The 15,561-nt window shown below is 45.1% G+C and overlaps 1 protein-coding gene across 4 annotated transcripts in view; it reads right to left on the reverse strand.

Moving 5' to 3' along the window:
• Window positions 1-15,561, reverse strand: part of LOC139553640 (dnaJ homolog subfamily C member 17-like) — a 54,580-nt gene that overhangs the window by 16,494 nt on the left and 22,525 nt on the right. For 2 of the 4 annotated variants that reach the window (XM_071366186.1, XM_071366187.1), the window contains exons 5-10: window positions 15,414-15,490; window positions 13,925-14,051; window positions 10,622-10,671; window positions 7,864-7,941; window positions 4,501-4,581; window positions 3,684-3,821 (exon numbers count right to left, since the gene is read on the reverse strand). In XM_071366186.1, coding sequence (XP_071222287.1) covers window positions 3,684-3,821; window positions 4,501-4,581; window positions 7,864-7,941; window positions 10,622-10,671; window positions 13,925-14,051; window positions 15,414-15,490 — 551 coding nt within the window. Of the gene's footprint in view, window positions 1-3,270; window positions 3,400-3,683; window positions 3,822-4,500; window positions 4,582-7,863; window positions 7,942-10,621; window positions 10,672-13,924; window positions 14,052-15,413; window positions 15,491-15,561 lie in introns of all 4 variants that reach the window. The other 2 variants (XR_011670693.1, XM_071366188.1) reach the window with 2 other exon arrangements.

Raw genomic sequence — 15,561 nt, forward strand, 5'->3', positions numbered from 1 at the left:
GCTGGCAACAGCTGTAAATTAACCAATCTGTTACATTAGTCCTTTTGTTCGCTAAACGGACTCTTCCAGGAAGTCAGAACACTAGGAGTTGTTATCTCCATCCAGAAAGAGTACAGTGCTGCAGCCAGCTGCCAACTGTAGCAGGACTATGCGCAGCATCCCAGGACCCAGACAGACTCGGGGGCTATTTTAGGTGAGCGTGCTCTTTCTTTAGCAGAAGGAAGCTAGCCGGTCCGATATGATGGAAAAAAACATCCCAGAACAGATGACAAGCTACATCTGGTTCATGTTGTGACAGGCTCCAAGTCTAAGTTTCCTCAAAGATTAAATAAACAAAGTCGTATCAAGTATTGCGATACGTCTTTCTCAGAATAAATACTCTAAAAAGACAATATGCTAAACGATTGTTCTAAATTGGGGATGCAATGATTTATGACTTCCAAAGACATGATTATGGTACAGGTTCTTCTGATAGAGAGGATACAGATGGTTGGATGTGGACCCCAAACTCAAGAGATTCTGGGAGGTAAGGGCTTAACAACTATGAGTCATATTGACACTGTGTGAATCCCTGTAGTCTGGCAGCAATGTGAAGAGTTCTGGGGGACAGCTTGAACACCTCATCCACCATAATTGAACTATGTACTTCGCATTGTCATGCAAACCACCATTCCATCTATGTAGGGACAGTATAGTCTGTTCTTAACAGATTACGTAATCCACTCAGTATTTCAGGAACAGACACACAGCTGACTGTGTACATCACACTGACATTCAATAAAACTTGACATCAAACGTCAACAGAGACCGACTGTTTGAAAAACAGCACAAGCACAGAATGATTTACCATACATATTTTACAGCCTCTCATTATGATAATGTATTATGGCACAGTGCAGTGATACAAAACATAGCACACTCAGGAGGTGAAACTAGATCCTATCGAAATACAAGGGAGTTTAGTCTGGAGCATGGGTAGCAAATCTCTGCACCATGGCCTGGCTGGGACATGCTTGGTTATATATGTTTAGAAGAACGTTGTGAATGGACCACCACCCCTACAGTATTGTCTCTGCATGGTGTCCCTACTGGTGAAACGCCTGACCCAACACACCCATGTCTGACAGAGTATCATCAAAAAGTTCTACAGCTGCACTGTCGAGAGTATCCTGACTGGTTGCATCACCGCCTGGTATGGCAACTGCTCGGCATCTGACCATAAGACGATACAGAGGGTAGTGCGTACGGCCCAGTACATCACTGGGGCCAGGCTTCCTGCCATCCAGGACCTATATAATAGGCGGTGTCAGAGGAAAGCCCATAAAATTGTCAGAGACTCCAGTCACCCAAGTCATAGACTGTTTTCTCTGCCACCGCATGGCAAGCGGTACCGGAGCGCCAAGTCTAGGACCAAAAGGCTCCTTAACAGCTTCTACCCCCAAGCCTGAAGACTGCTGAACAATTAATCAAATGGCCACCAGATTATTTACATTAACCCCCCCATTTGTTCAGCTACTCGCTGATTATTATCTATTTCATCGTCACTTCACCCCTACCTACATATACAAATTACCTCAACTAACCTGTACCCCCGCACACTGACTCGGTACCCCCTGTATAAAGCCTCGTTATTGTTATACTTTTGTTTGGTAAATATTTTCTTAACTCTTCTCTGCACTGTTGGTTAAGGGCTTGTAAGTAAGCATTTCACGGTAAGGTCTACACCTCTTGTATTCGGCACATGACAAATGGTTTGATTTGATTCACAAACTTCGAGAATCACTCAGCACAGGAGTACAACAGGGCTCATCCATGTCTCTCCAACTTTGCTACAGTGTGTGATACTAGAGGCCTCCATGGGCCTGTGGGGACTTGGGGGCCCAGGTGCAGCAGCAGGTCCCAGACCAGTGTAAGCAGATTCTCTTATTAAACAGAGTGGCGCATAGTGTGAAGTCAGGCGTGTGCGTCCCTGGGTTCCCTGCTTTGCTGGTACTGGATTGATGGGAGGTTAAAGAAGCAGGTATCAGCACTGCTGCTCCTCTGTGATCGCAGCAGGTCACACTGAGGGAGAGGGAAAAGGAGAAAATGAGGGGGAGGGTGAAAGAGGCAGCAGAGGGAGAAAGACAGGGAGAGGAAGCAGAGTGAAAAAGAGAGGGAGAAAGAGGGAGAAGCAGTGTTCTGGATCCCAGACAGTCTCCCCAGGACCTCCATGGTTCTCCCCAATCAATCAAATGTATTTATAAAGCCCTTCTTACATCAGCTGATGTCACAAAGTGCTATACAGAAACCCAGCCTAAAACCCCAAAAAGCAAGCAATGCAGATGTAGAAGCACGGTGGCTAAGAAAAAGTCCCTAGAAAGGCAGGAACCTAAGAAGAAACCTAGAGAGGAACCAGGCTCTGAGGGGTGGGCAGGCCTCTTCTGGCTGTGCCGGGTAGAGATTATAACAGTACATGGCCTGGGGTATCCACTGATCCCAGGCCAGACAGTCTGCCCAGGACCTCCATGGTTCTCCCCAGTATCCACTGACCCCAGGCCAGATGTGAGACAATATTACCAATATTCACTGGATCCCCATTATGTCATGTGGGCCTCTTTAGTGAGAAGCGTTCTCACTGAGGGCTAATGTGAAAATTACACTGCCATAAATGTTGTTTTCGTTCTCTGCCCTGAAAAGCTCTGCGAGAGATGAAGCAATCTGCGTCAGATAGCTTTAACCGGTAAAACCGGTTACCATAATAACATTACTCTGACAAGTCCCAATGCGCGGGCCGGGCTGTGAACCCTGCGTGGCGTGCTAACCCTGACGAGGGGCCTAAGTTACTGTGGTGAAACAGTCTATCCTCATCTCTGGGGAGGGAGAGTCTGCTGGTCTAAAACCATGTGGACCCGAGCCCAAATGTATGGAAAAGCTCTTTATAAACAAAGTCAGCGTTATTATTATTATTAGGCCTAAATGACCACAGCAGTGAAACTAAGTAATGGTGATTATGGACACAGACAGACCGAGTCATGTCTAGCTCATGAACAGAGAGAAGCTGAAACTTCCTGTACTCCTCAAACTGACTCAGATCACCTTCATCGTCCACCTACATTTCCCAACTGTGCTACAACCTTACTCTGATTGGAAAAGGCCTCCAAACTGCCAGTATGCGTGTTATGAAAGCCGACCAGGAGGTTAGCAAAAAGGTGGGCAGACTGGGGTGAGTACCACTCTGGGTAGAGAGAAAGCCCTCTCGTGCCAGCCTGCACGCTGGTCGTGTTGGGTTACCGTGTGATTCTCATGGAGTGAGGCATTCCATTGGTCTCCCGGGTGGGTCAGGCCTTAATGAGAGGCGGGACAGGCCAGAGGATCGGGCCAGCGCCGGGCCAACACACTGCTTCTCCAAGCCAAACAAACCTAAGACCATTTAACCAAACACATTTTTCTGGGCCAGACAAGGAGAGTGCAAGTGCATGGGCAATATTTTCTCGCTGATACAAAAATAAAACCGCAGAAGTTTACATACCTCTCTTTGCGGGATGGTGTTTAGGAAATGTTATTTGGATTGGAAGCCAACAACGTGGAGATATTTGGCAACATAGGGCTTACATTATCGTTGATGGGAGTGAAGGAGAATTAGGACTAAGCACATTGGGGAGAGGTTGCCTTGCTTGTGGTGGCGGTTGCCCCTGGTTACATACCTGTTTAGGTGGGAAGTACTGTCCAGATGTTTGCTGAACCTGCGACACCACTGGGGTGATGACTTCAGGTCGTCCCTCAAGCCAAGAGATCTTCAGTGGGTTTGCTGTAAGGCCACTCTCGTTCTTATATGCCAATTCCTGGAGAGAAACAACGGAGTAACGTCAGACCCTAGTGTGACATGATCTGCTGACAGGCCATTCTTTCCCCCAGCACCACTAATGGAGCTACATCAACCTCTACTCCTCTCAGCTCTATAGAGTTAGTTGTGTCTTCCACCCCAGCCATTGTGTGGGGTTTTGCCTTGTGCATTTGAAACACACATGTGGGGTGAACTTTAGATACCCCAACCCTCCCAAGCAGCGTAGGGACCCCGAGATCTCCAGACAGCGAGAAGGCGACTGCAGGCCCAGAGTCTGGCTCCCCAGGGGACAGCAGAAATGTTCTGTTGAGGGGAACCACACATCGCACCAGAGCCCACAACAAAACAGCATGTGACAGCAAAGGGGCAGAGGACTCAGGTGGTCTGAACAATGAGGCAGCTCAGCCCTTCTATCCTCCTGGTTCCCATCAGAACACTCTGTTCTGTCAACTCCTCTGTTCTGTTACAGACACACACTACAAGATGATGAGAATGTCATCCTGTGTGTGGAAAACTAGGGGCCTTGGGCTGGGAAGTTGTTGAGACGCATAATGCTCAGTGCAAACCAAATGGTAAAGAAATGGCCAATCAGTAAAAGCTGGTGGGTATTGATTGATTTCAGTGACTTTTCAATAGGAAATGAGATGTGTGTATAATTTATGAACCAGAATACTTACAGCTGCTTTTACGGTTTCAAATTCTACCACAGCACTTCCTCTCTTCTTCCTTGATATGAGAACATTTAAAACGTTGCCATACTGAAAGAGCCACAGAAACAGAGACAGTTAGTACCCAATGTATTCTCAAAGTAGAACACAGAACCAGAAAAATGGGCATCATTAAATCAGCAAGAAAAACCCAACAGATGACCAGACAGGACTCTAAAGCTTAAATTCCACAGTGTATCACATCAGTTTATGGACCACCACCTCCAATGACAATGTTAGAGTATACACTTGTAATGGCTGAGTTTTCAAGTTACACAATAACAACTATACGTAGGACATCCTGTGATTTGGTCCCTTGAGAGATAGTGGGAGGGACCCATACTGTTAGAGAGAATGAGAAACATATCATCCCTAAATGTGATTTTAAAAATGACATTAACTTTTTTTAATGATTAATTTCCAGAAAAATATCAACCTCAACATTTCTAACAGAAATGTCTGGGACACGTCAACATAAACGACTTTTAGCATGTTCCAAGTATCAAGACAGTATCCTGGACTTCTTCAGTAAGTCTACTCTATGTGTGGTGAGAAAACTCTATAAAACATGTTTTGGTATAAACTGAAATTAGCCAAGGCCCTTGTCCAGCTGCCTGCCAGTACGTCAGATGCAGGGGAGTACAGGGGAGGAACAGTCCAGCCTGGGTCAACCACTGACCTCTGACACACACACAGAGAGACAGACAGAGACAGAGAGAGGAGCTGGAGAGTGGAGACAGGACTTGGACTAGGTCTCTGACAGCAGTAAAAGCTGAACTCTCTCAGCTGCACTTATAATTACAGAGGCTCTTGGCTGATTGAGGTTGATGGAGGCTGGGCTCCTCTGGGTAAAGGCCTGCAGAAGAGACAGGGCCCACGACTGATACAGTATGTCACCTGAAATACAGGGCCTCTCTCATTAAGCCCACTTCTAGAGAGCAGTCTCAGCAAGGAGGCCTCTGAGAATCCCATTACCAGGAATCTGCTTCTCTGGGAAAAGGACAGGCCAGGAATGCTAATGGACGTGGACACTCTACAGCGTGCCAACAGTGACAAACGGGAGTCTCTGTAGACCCCTATTTCATAAATCCAAATATTTTAATATGTATTTTTTTCTCCCCTCCAGAGCAGACGTAAGGTTGTGTGAGTCCAAAACACACACACAGTCCCCTTTCCCACACATGGGCGGCTACTCCTACTCAAGCATTACCTGCCACTCATCGGAGAAGCTCGCCATTGCAAATAGCGTTAAGTTGTTTTTTTAAATGTCACTCTTTACTTTAGCAAAAACAACAACACTCCTTTTCCCACAATCCTCTGACCCAGCCTCCCACGCCTGACTGTACATTGAGTGCGTGCGGAGGAGAAATTCAAAGTTTGACATTTTTTTCCTTCCGTTTGACGTCAGTGACACTTGGACTTGACCTATCCTCATTCCTGCACTACCTACGCCCCACCAAAACTCCCATTAGCTGGTTGCAGTTCGAGGTGGTACACGGTTGCATGAGAAGAGCACATTTCCTAGCGACTCCCCTGGCACTGCTAAAACCGCCCAGTAGCAGGGACACTAACAATGGTGTGCACCACTTTTAAGAGGGCACTGCATTGCCCTAAGCCCTTTCACTGCTACAAAACTTAATGGGGCTTGTATAAAGGGAAAAATAAAAACATATAAAACACTGATGTCATGCAGAGCTCAAAAGTGAGCTGGACACCAGGCAGTTCTCATCACAGGCGAGTTGGAGACAGATACAGGTCTGTGATGCAGCAGGGGACAAGCCCTCACAGACAGATACAGGTCTGTGATGCAGCAGGGGACAAGCCCTCACAGACAGATACAGGTCTGTGATGCAGCAGGGGACAAGCCCTCACAGACAGATACAGGTCTGTGATGCAGCAGGGGACAAGCCCTCACAGACAGATACAGGTCTGTGATGCAGCAGGGGACAAGCCCTCACAGACAGATACAGGTCTGTGATGCAGCAGGGGACAAGCCCTCACAGACAGATACAGGTCTGTGATGCAGCAGGGGACAAGCCCTCACAGACAGATACAGGTCTGTGATGCAGCAGGGGACAAGCCCTCACAGACAGATACAGGTCTGTGATGCAGCAGGGGACAAGCCCTCACAGACAGATACAGGTATGTGATGCAGCAGAAGACAAGCCATCACAGACATATACAGGTCTGTGATGCAGCAGGGGACAAGCCCTCACAGACAGATACAGGTCTGTGATGCAGCAGGGGACAAGCCCTCACAGACAGATACAGGTATGTGATGCAGCAGAAGACAAGCCATCACAGACATATACAGGTCTGTGATGCAGCAGGGGACAAGCCCTCACAGACAGATACAGGTCTGTGATGCAGCAGGGGACAAGCCCTCACAGACAGATACAGGTATGTGATGCAGCAGAAGACAAGCCATCACAGACATATACAGGTCTGTGATGCAGCAGGGGACAAGCCCTCACAGACAGATACAGGTCTGTGATGCAGCAGGGGACAAGCCCTCACAGACAGATACAGGTATGTGATGCAGCAGAAGACAAGCCATCACAGACAGATACAGGTCTGTGATGCAGCAGGGGACAAGCCATCACAGACAGATACAGGTATGTGATGCAGCAGAAGACAAGCCATCACAGACATATACAGGTCTGTGATGCAGCAGGGGACAAGCCCTCACAGACAGATACAGGTATGTGATGCAGCAGGGGACAAGCCCTCACAGACAGATACAGGTATGTGATGCAGCAGAAGACAAGCCATCACAGACAGATACAGGTATGTGATGCAGCAGAAGACAAGCCATCACAGACAGATACAGGTATGTGATGCAGCAGAAGACAAGCCATCACAGACAGATACAGGTATGTGATGCAGCAGAAGACAAGCCATCACAGACATATACAGGTCTGTGATGCAGCAGGGGACAAGCCCTCACAGACAGATACAGGTCTGTGATGCAGCAGAAGACAAGCCATCACAGACAGATACAGGTATGTGATGCAGCAGAAGACAAGCCATCACAGACAGATACAGGTATGTGATGCAGCAGAAGACAAGCCATCACAGACAGTCTTACACGACATAGCTTGAGAGCTATATTCTACAAGTATGATTACATAACCAGTGTCTCTTCTGCAACATTACACATTCAAATAAGAACATTTGATAGGAGACACACAGTAGGAGTCTTAGCTCCTTCCAAGAGATGCAGGTGTGAGAAACTGTTGCTCTCAGAAATAACTGTGTGCCAACTTAATGGCGATGGCCTTTTGAATCATAGCCGTATGGTGATACTTGGTGATTCACGTTCAAGGCACCCACCTTTGATAGAAGGCTAAAAATAAAGTCTTGAGAGTAGCCTCCGTTGGTGTCATCCTCTTTTTTACACTTCCACTTCAACTGAAAAGAGAGAAGAAAAAACATTTAGGAAAGAAAAACCGAGAGAGACAGATAACCCACCTTTGGTTATGATCTTACTTACATGGGGTCTGTACTAATGTTTTCCAAAGCTGCCAGTCTTGGGTTATGGATCCTACTTACATGGGGTCTGTACTAATGTTCCCCACAGCTGCCAGTTTTGGGTTATGAATCCTATTTACATGGGGTCTGTACTAATGTTCCCCAAAGCTGCCAGTCTTGGGTTATGGATCCTACTTACATGGGGTCTTTACTAATGTTTTCCAAAGCTGCCAGTCTTGGGTTATGGATCCTACTTACATGGAGTCTGTACTAATGTTCCCCACAGCTGCCAGTTTTGGGTTATGGATAGGCGGTATCTAGATTTTCATACTGTTATATCGTTTCTGTACCATACCGGGGTATACGGTATTACCGGAAGTGCACACAAGGGGCGCAATTTTAAACAAGATTGTTTTGGGGCAACAGGGATCTTGATCCAAGAGGGGATTGAATATCTCTGCTGTAACCAAGAAGCTTGCTCTTTACATCTAGCCACTTAGCTAGCACGTACGCAAACCAAATGCATAGCTGGAGCCCTGAACTGGATATATACGGTATATATCCGGGGCTCACGATATATCTTAGATTTCTTACAGTTATACTTAATTTATAGTCAGTGGTGTAGCACACACTCCTGCAGCCCCCAGGAGAAATGTTTTTTAAATGTATGTTCTGATGACAAGCGTAGATTAAGCAGGACTGAGCCCGTGCCAGGCCGAGGAGCAGAGCAGAGCTCCAGGGGGACATTGTTCAGCTCTTGGATCATACCCACCACCACCACCTGGGAGACCTGCAGTCAATTTCCAGTCAGCTTTACGTGCTTAGGGGAGGGCTAAAATTAAGACAGGTCAGACTGGGATCTGGACCGAAGACACCAGACTGACTCACCTGCTGCTAGACATATATGTGTGGCACGCAGCTAACCGGAGGGTCACTCAATCACACAGAAATATGTGAGAGTTATTCTGAGCAAACTCCTGGTTAGCTTTGGTCATTATTAGCCAATACCATGTAATAAAGCCATGATCTCTAATGTTGGCTGATAGCTGAAAGTTAACTCTACAGCATTTAAATTGTAAATGGTTCTTCTTCCCAGCGTCTAGCTCTCTGAGTAAGATGTTACATAACAGGTTAATTCCATTCTCAGCAGTGTCAAAACCGTATCTCGCTAACTAATGGAGCAGAATTATAAATGGCAAGCAGCGAGTGACCGGACCAGGTCCAGAGCAGAACTCTGTTCACTGTCAGGGAGAGCCTTTCTGGGAATTCCCCCCTACCCCCACACCTTTTTTTAACAATTATTTCCAAAATGTGCTTTCTCCTTCCAAGGCCAATCTCCTCTACCCAACGATAACCTTGTACCACATTAATCTTCTAACAAGGCAGAGCAGATCTTGGGTGATACCCAAATGTTCAGGCTGCTCCAGCAAGTTGCTACGGTGTACGTTACTGGCATTCTAAACCACTTTTAAGAGATTGGAGTTCCCTGGCAGTACCCAACTGCTCTGGTACATTTAATACCCACGCTTGCAAGCCGCAAATAACTAAAGATGTAAGAACAAAAACAAATACCCTCACACAAAAAACAACAATGCATAATCAGAGGTCATATTTCACTCTCCCCACACTGGGGAGGACAAGAATGGTGTATGGTCAACTTCCAAATAGCACTGTTGAAATCTACTCTTTGAGGACCGTTAGAAACGTAAGAGTCAATGTCCCTCAGTAGTTTTGGACTTTATTCTACCCCAAAATAAAATACAAAAATATTAGTGAAAATTATTACATTTTTTAAATATGAAGCAATTTTTTTTCTTCTCTCAGATTGAAAGATAAAGGACTGATAACATCGGCATCATTGAGCCTGTTGTATTAGAATACTGAGGGAAAGAAAAACGCTCTAGGGCCAGGAACAATACCGCTTGAATGTTGTAGCTTAAAAAAGACACAGATGTCATTCATTTACATCTATCAATATTGTTCTATAACAAAATTACTAACTGAAGTCTGACTTTGATATTGACATTATTGCACGTTACCAGCTAACAGATACAACTGCCCCTCAGAGTAATGTATGGAATAATATTCACATGCACAGTACGTGAATACAATTTGTTTAATACCGTAGCCAGACTCAACACTCAGCCCTGACGTTTGTTTTCCTAACTGAACACACAAACTTCTTTGGGGGATACACTGCTCTTGATGGGTATCAGAGGTTTTAACAATATTAAATACAGAAACACATTAGCTAACATCCCCAGTTTCCTTTAATAGATGGGGATTGAATAGTTTCCAGAGGAAATATAATAACCCTCTTTTTACATAGTTACAGCACTCCTGACGATGGCCTACAGTACAGGAGAGGAACAGGGCGGAGGAGGAGGAGTGTATGTACTCTCCATTAGATCTCAAATGTTTTGGTTTCTATCATAAACCACTTACAAATTAAATACCTTAAGAGATTCGAGCCACTCACTTCAGAGATTCCTCAGGAGGAAACCAGTATGAAGACTCTTCTCCCTCTCCTCCCCCCACTCTTGTTCCTTCGCCAAGAATCTCAACCCTAAATACTGACCCCTCTTCCAATCCCCTGACTAAAAGCAATATTAGAACTTACTTTTAATTTGGGGGTCACATTGCTCTTGGAATGGCTTCCAACTGCTGCGTCTGGAAGACAGCAAAGGAAAGGGAGAGAGAGAAAGACAAAGAAAAAATGATTCATTCAAGCAGACAAAAAATCTCAAAAGACGAATGAGACGTGCAGTTGGTCGAGGACGGGGAGGGCTCTGTCACAGTGGTCAAGACATTGTTGTCTCTCCGTTGGGAGACGGACAGGATCGGTTGTCTCGCAACACCGCAGGTCATACATGATCAGTCTTGGGTTGTTCATCTCTCCACAGTACTGTACTCGCCCCGACCCCAAGCCTGCAGACCTGCCGGGTGCCTCCAGAGCTGTAACAGGGCGTTGTTCCAGGAAGGCCTCGCCGCAGAGGCCTGGAGAGGCCCAATAGCGTGTGAGCAGAGAAGATCTCAGTGACAACGTGCTGAACTTGCCTGACTTAATGTGCAGCAGCAATGGGGGGCCAGGCCAAGACCCCATCTCCCACAACGCTGACTCCCATCACCCTTTATTAGACCATCCATGGTTTCTCATGGCTCCAGCCCAGAACAAGCATCTTTTTCCCCCAAATGCATATGATATTAAGATGTAAAAGGATACCTTGTGGACCAGATGATGAAGCGCTATATGCGTCAGTCAGATCTGTATTATGCAGCCAGGTTATTTCTTTGCTAATGAACAAAAATAGGCCTTTCCTACAAATAGTCCAAACAGTTGTGTTCCTAAGCAACATAACATATTAAAAGTCAAAGAACATGCCATTGTTGTTCTGTCCAGACGAGCTGTGTACTGTGTAATATCTGGCCAACTGGCCGCTCACTGCCCTGTTGACTGGACTAGTTCAGTAGACAGACTTAGCAGTGGGTCTGATTGACAGCACCATGTGCAACAGCATATAATTAGAGGTAGTAGATAGGGCGGTGATAGTCATGGAATTGAACAGTAATTGGCCAGCCAAATGACCTTGGTCTCTGTAATAGCCGTTCAAGGGGTTGATGGCAGGTAGCTTAGTGGTGAGAGAGTTGGACTAGTAACCAAAAGGTTTCTAGATCGAATCCCCGAGCTGACAAGGTAAAAATATATATCGTTCTGCACTTGAACACGGCAGTTTCCCCACTGTTCCTAGGCCATCATTGCAAATAAGAATTTGTTCTTAAACTGACTTGCCTAGTTAAATAATTGTATATATATATATATATATATATATATATATTTATTTTTTTACCCCGTTCAAATAGCAAAAACATTTTGAAAAAAGTTGCTTGAAAGGCATGAGCTCTGCTTAGTTTTTTGCGCAGGCTGTACACACTCCAATAGTCTCTCATTCAATTTGACAAACACTTGATCATACCTCGAATTTCACGGCGGCATCCCCTTTGTGGCCGTAATGCACCCTAAAAAAATCTATGCATTTTGCGGCCCAGGGTGCTGCATTTTGCCCTTTTCCCTGAGTGTGCTGCACAATCAGACACGTCTCTCACTCACATGGCTCTCTGTCATGTGATCGGGTCTTTCTCACAGACTACAAGTGAGGACCGACACATCCGGGATGCAACTGCACACGTCTTTATCCAATTCTGAGGTGCATATTGAAGATATTGGAAGAACTGTCCACATTTACTTTTTGTCAGTCAACAAGATGAGTAGGCCTAAAGAACACCAAAAGCACTAGCCTATGTCAATCTACTATCCCCCATAGTACAAACGTCGACCTATTCTATTTTGTGCAAGAAATAAATATTTCAAACATAGTCTGGGACAGTTGTAGGATGTGATAGATCCCAAATTAATACAACCACTAGCATCAACAAAAACGTTTTTATGCAATGTGGTTGATGAAACAGATCAGAACATTTAGCATAAAATGTTGATAAACTATTCGGCTATTTCATCACAATATAAGCGCAGTAGGCTATAAGCGGGAATGTTCCATTAGCGGAACACACCATTATCAAAAGTGACCACAAATGCAATTATGCATGTAATGCTTTTATTATAAAAGGAACATTTATGGTGAAAATGATCTTCCCCAAACTTGAAACTCACACGTGCCCTTTGTAAAGCGGATTAATTTGCTTAAGTTATTTGGCCACTTTAGTTGTGATACAAACCTTATTAAAAAATATAGGCCTATGTGCTAGGCTCCATGAGATGTGTGACTACTATTCGGGGAGAGAAAAGGGAAAAAAGGGCTTTGTTTCTTATGCTGGGCATCATTCACAAGTGATAATATATCATTCACAAGTAATAGGCTATTATTGTCACCCATCAGACTATTCTTGATTTAATCTAGTCTTTACATATACTAAACAATATATATGTGTGACATTTGTTTTGATTTAGAATTTACCATTATCATGCACCTGTATCGAAACAGGGGCAGCGGGGAAAAAATGTCATCTATGCACTTAAATAGCAAATGGAGGAAGCTTTCCCCCATGGTTTATATTCATGTTAGCCAGGTAGGCTATACTCATGTTGTAAAGATAAGCAATGTGCTTAATTTTAGGAAAGTTGAGAAATAAATATAGTAGGTCTAGCCTATAGAAAGCTGATGGGATCCTTGTTTATTTATTAGCAGCCATCACGCTGTTTTCTCCCACAATTACATATCCTATATAAATGTTGTGCAATATGAACTCATGGGCTCTCATGAAGTGTTTGATTAGATTTCATATTACATTTGGGTTGATGTCAGAGTGATTAGAGGGACAATAGAGTGCTGAGTACCAAGCAGTTAGCAAGTTTGGTAGGCTACCAATGACCATCAGCAGCATCAGAGCTTGGAGAAGCCTAATTACCGTGACTAAACAGTCATGTGGAATTTGACTGCCTTCATGACTTGTGACCTCCGGTGTGGCGGTATTACGGTCACCGAAACAGCCCTAGTCACGGAATGCCTTTTTTGGTGGGTGGCCCTTGCCAGGGTGAGAGGTTCCAAGCCCATTCTATTAATAATTTGCTACAACACCTTGCTTGTTTCAGCAAGGAGCAACAAAGTTTCATCATGTTGATAAGAGTCCATGTTATTCCAGAAACGGACTCAACGGCACGAATGCTCGGCCGTCCCGTCTTCAGTAAGCTATTCATTCCAAAAATATAGATTTTATCATTTTTTCCCCGGTTATCATGGTTATTTTATTTTCATGACAGTCTTCATCCATAACCATCGGTTACACGGTTATATGGTAAGTGTGCCAGCCATAGAAGTAGAATGAACATTGTAATCCAGACTCTGTGGGTAACAAGGTAGTAAAATGTACTGGGATGTTGAGTGACTGGTGTGGTTGTGTAGTGTACCTGTAGCTGTGTAGTCTGCTGTGCCTGTGTGGTGGAGCTGTGCTTCTCTCTCCCTCTGGATCTGTTCTTTGATCAGCCTCTGTTCCTCCCGCAGCTGCCTGGAGCCCTCCTCTCGCAGACGGGCAATCTGACAGGACAATTACCTCATGGTTAACAACAAGGAACATCCTTCTCTCAAGGATAGGTTCTGGGCCAATATTCACAAAGTGTCTCAGAGTAGGCGTAGTGATCTAGGATCAGTTTTGTCCTTTAAAATCATAATGAATCAGCGCTTTTACTATGCCTATTAAGGATCGTGGTCTTTTACTTGGTTGGACATTAATCCACGACCATATGAACTGCAGTAACACCAGCCAATGTGCAGTGCCACTAGCTCATTACTATACTGAGAATAGAATACTGCCACCCACTGGTGATCACTCCCAGTCAGCCAGTCACAACACATGGTCCATAATTGCATGCATTTAACAGGTTGAGTGCAAGTCATCATGACTCAAATGAAAAGCATCCCAAACCTTTTATTTATCATTGACTTCACGAGCAAAGTGTATCAATAATGATATGGCAATGAATCTAGAACCAAAAAAAGTTGATCATATTACTAAAGTGCTAGCCTCTACACTGGCTTCCTGTTAAGGCAAGGGCTGATTTCAAGGTTTTACTGCTAACCTACAAAGCATTACATGGGCTTGCTCCTACCTATCTTTCCGATTTGGTCCTGCCGTACATACCTACACGTACGCTACGGTCAGAAGACGCAGGCCTCCTAATTGTCCCTAGAATTTTTAAGCAAACAGCTGGAGGCAGGGTTTCTCCTATCGAGCTCCACTGTTATGGAATGGTCTGCCTACCCATGTGAGAGACACAGACTCGGTCTCAACCTTTAAGTCTTTATTGAAGACTCATCTCTTCAGTAGGTCCTATGATATGATATGATTCTCTCTCTCTCTCTCTCTCTCTCTCTCTCTCTCTCTCTCTCTCTCTCTCTCTCTCTCTCTCTCTCTCTCTCTCTCTCTCTCTCTCTCTCTCTCTCTCTCTCTCTCTCTCTCTCTCTCTCTCTCTCTCTCTCTCTCTCTCTCTCTCTCTCTCTCTCTCTCTCTCTCTCTCTCTCTCTCTCTCTCTCTCTCTCTCTCTCTCTCTCTCTCTCTCTCTCTCTCTCTCTCTCTCTCTCTCTCTCTCTCTCTCTCTCTCTCTCTCTCTCTCTCTCTCTCTCTCTCTCTCTCTCTCTCTCTCTCTCTCTCTCTCTCTCTCTGAGGCAGTGATTGGAACAGCTGTACTCTAGGGCTGACTGTGTGTGTGGTGCAGCGTTCCAGAGTTAGGGTTCTACTTTATCCATTCTCCAGGATGCCTGGAATGGTTTTATCCACCTCACTGCTCTAGGCCCATGTGTGTGGTTGAGTTATTGACATTGAAAGTGAACCGTGCCTGTATGATCTGTTCTAGGGTCAGAATAGGAAACTAGGATGCTGTGAAGTTGCGTCTTTCTTACCTCCTCCTCTAGTGTTCTGGTGTTTTGGAACTGCTCTGCACTATGTGCCTCCGCCTGGCGTTCCCTGGCCTCCAAGTCTGTGGAAATCGTACACACACAGTCACACACACACACACACACACACACACACACACACACACACACACAC

The sequence above is a fragment of the Salvelinus alpinus genome, chromosome 25, assembly GCF_045679555.1.
Source record: "Salvelinus alpinus chromosome 25, SLU_Salpinus.1, whole genome shotgun sequence".
NCBI lineage: Eukaryota > Metazoa > Chordata > Actinopteri > Salmoniformes > Salmonidae > Salvelinus > Salvelinus alpinus.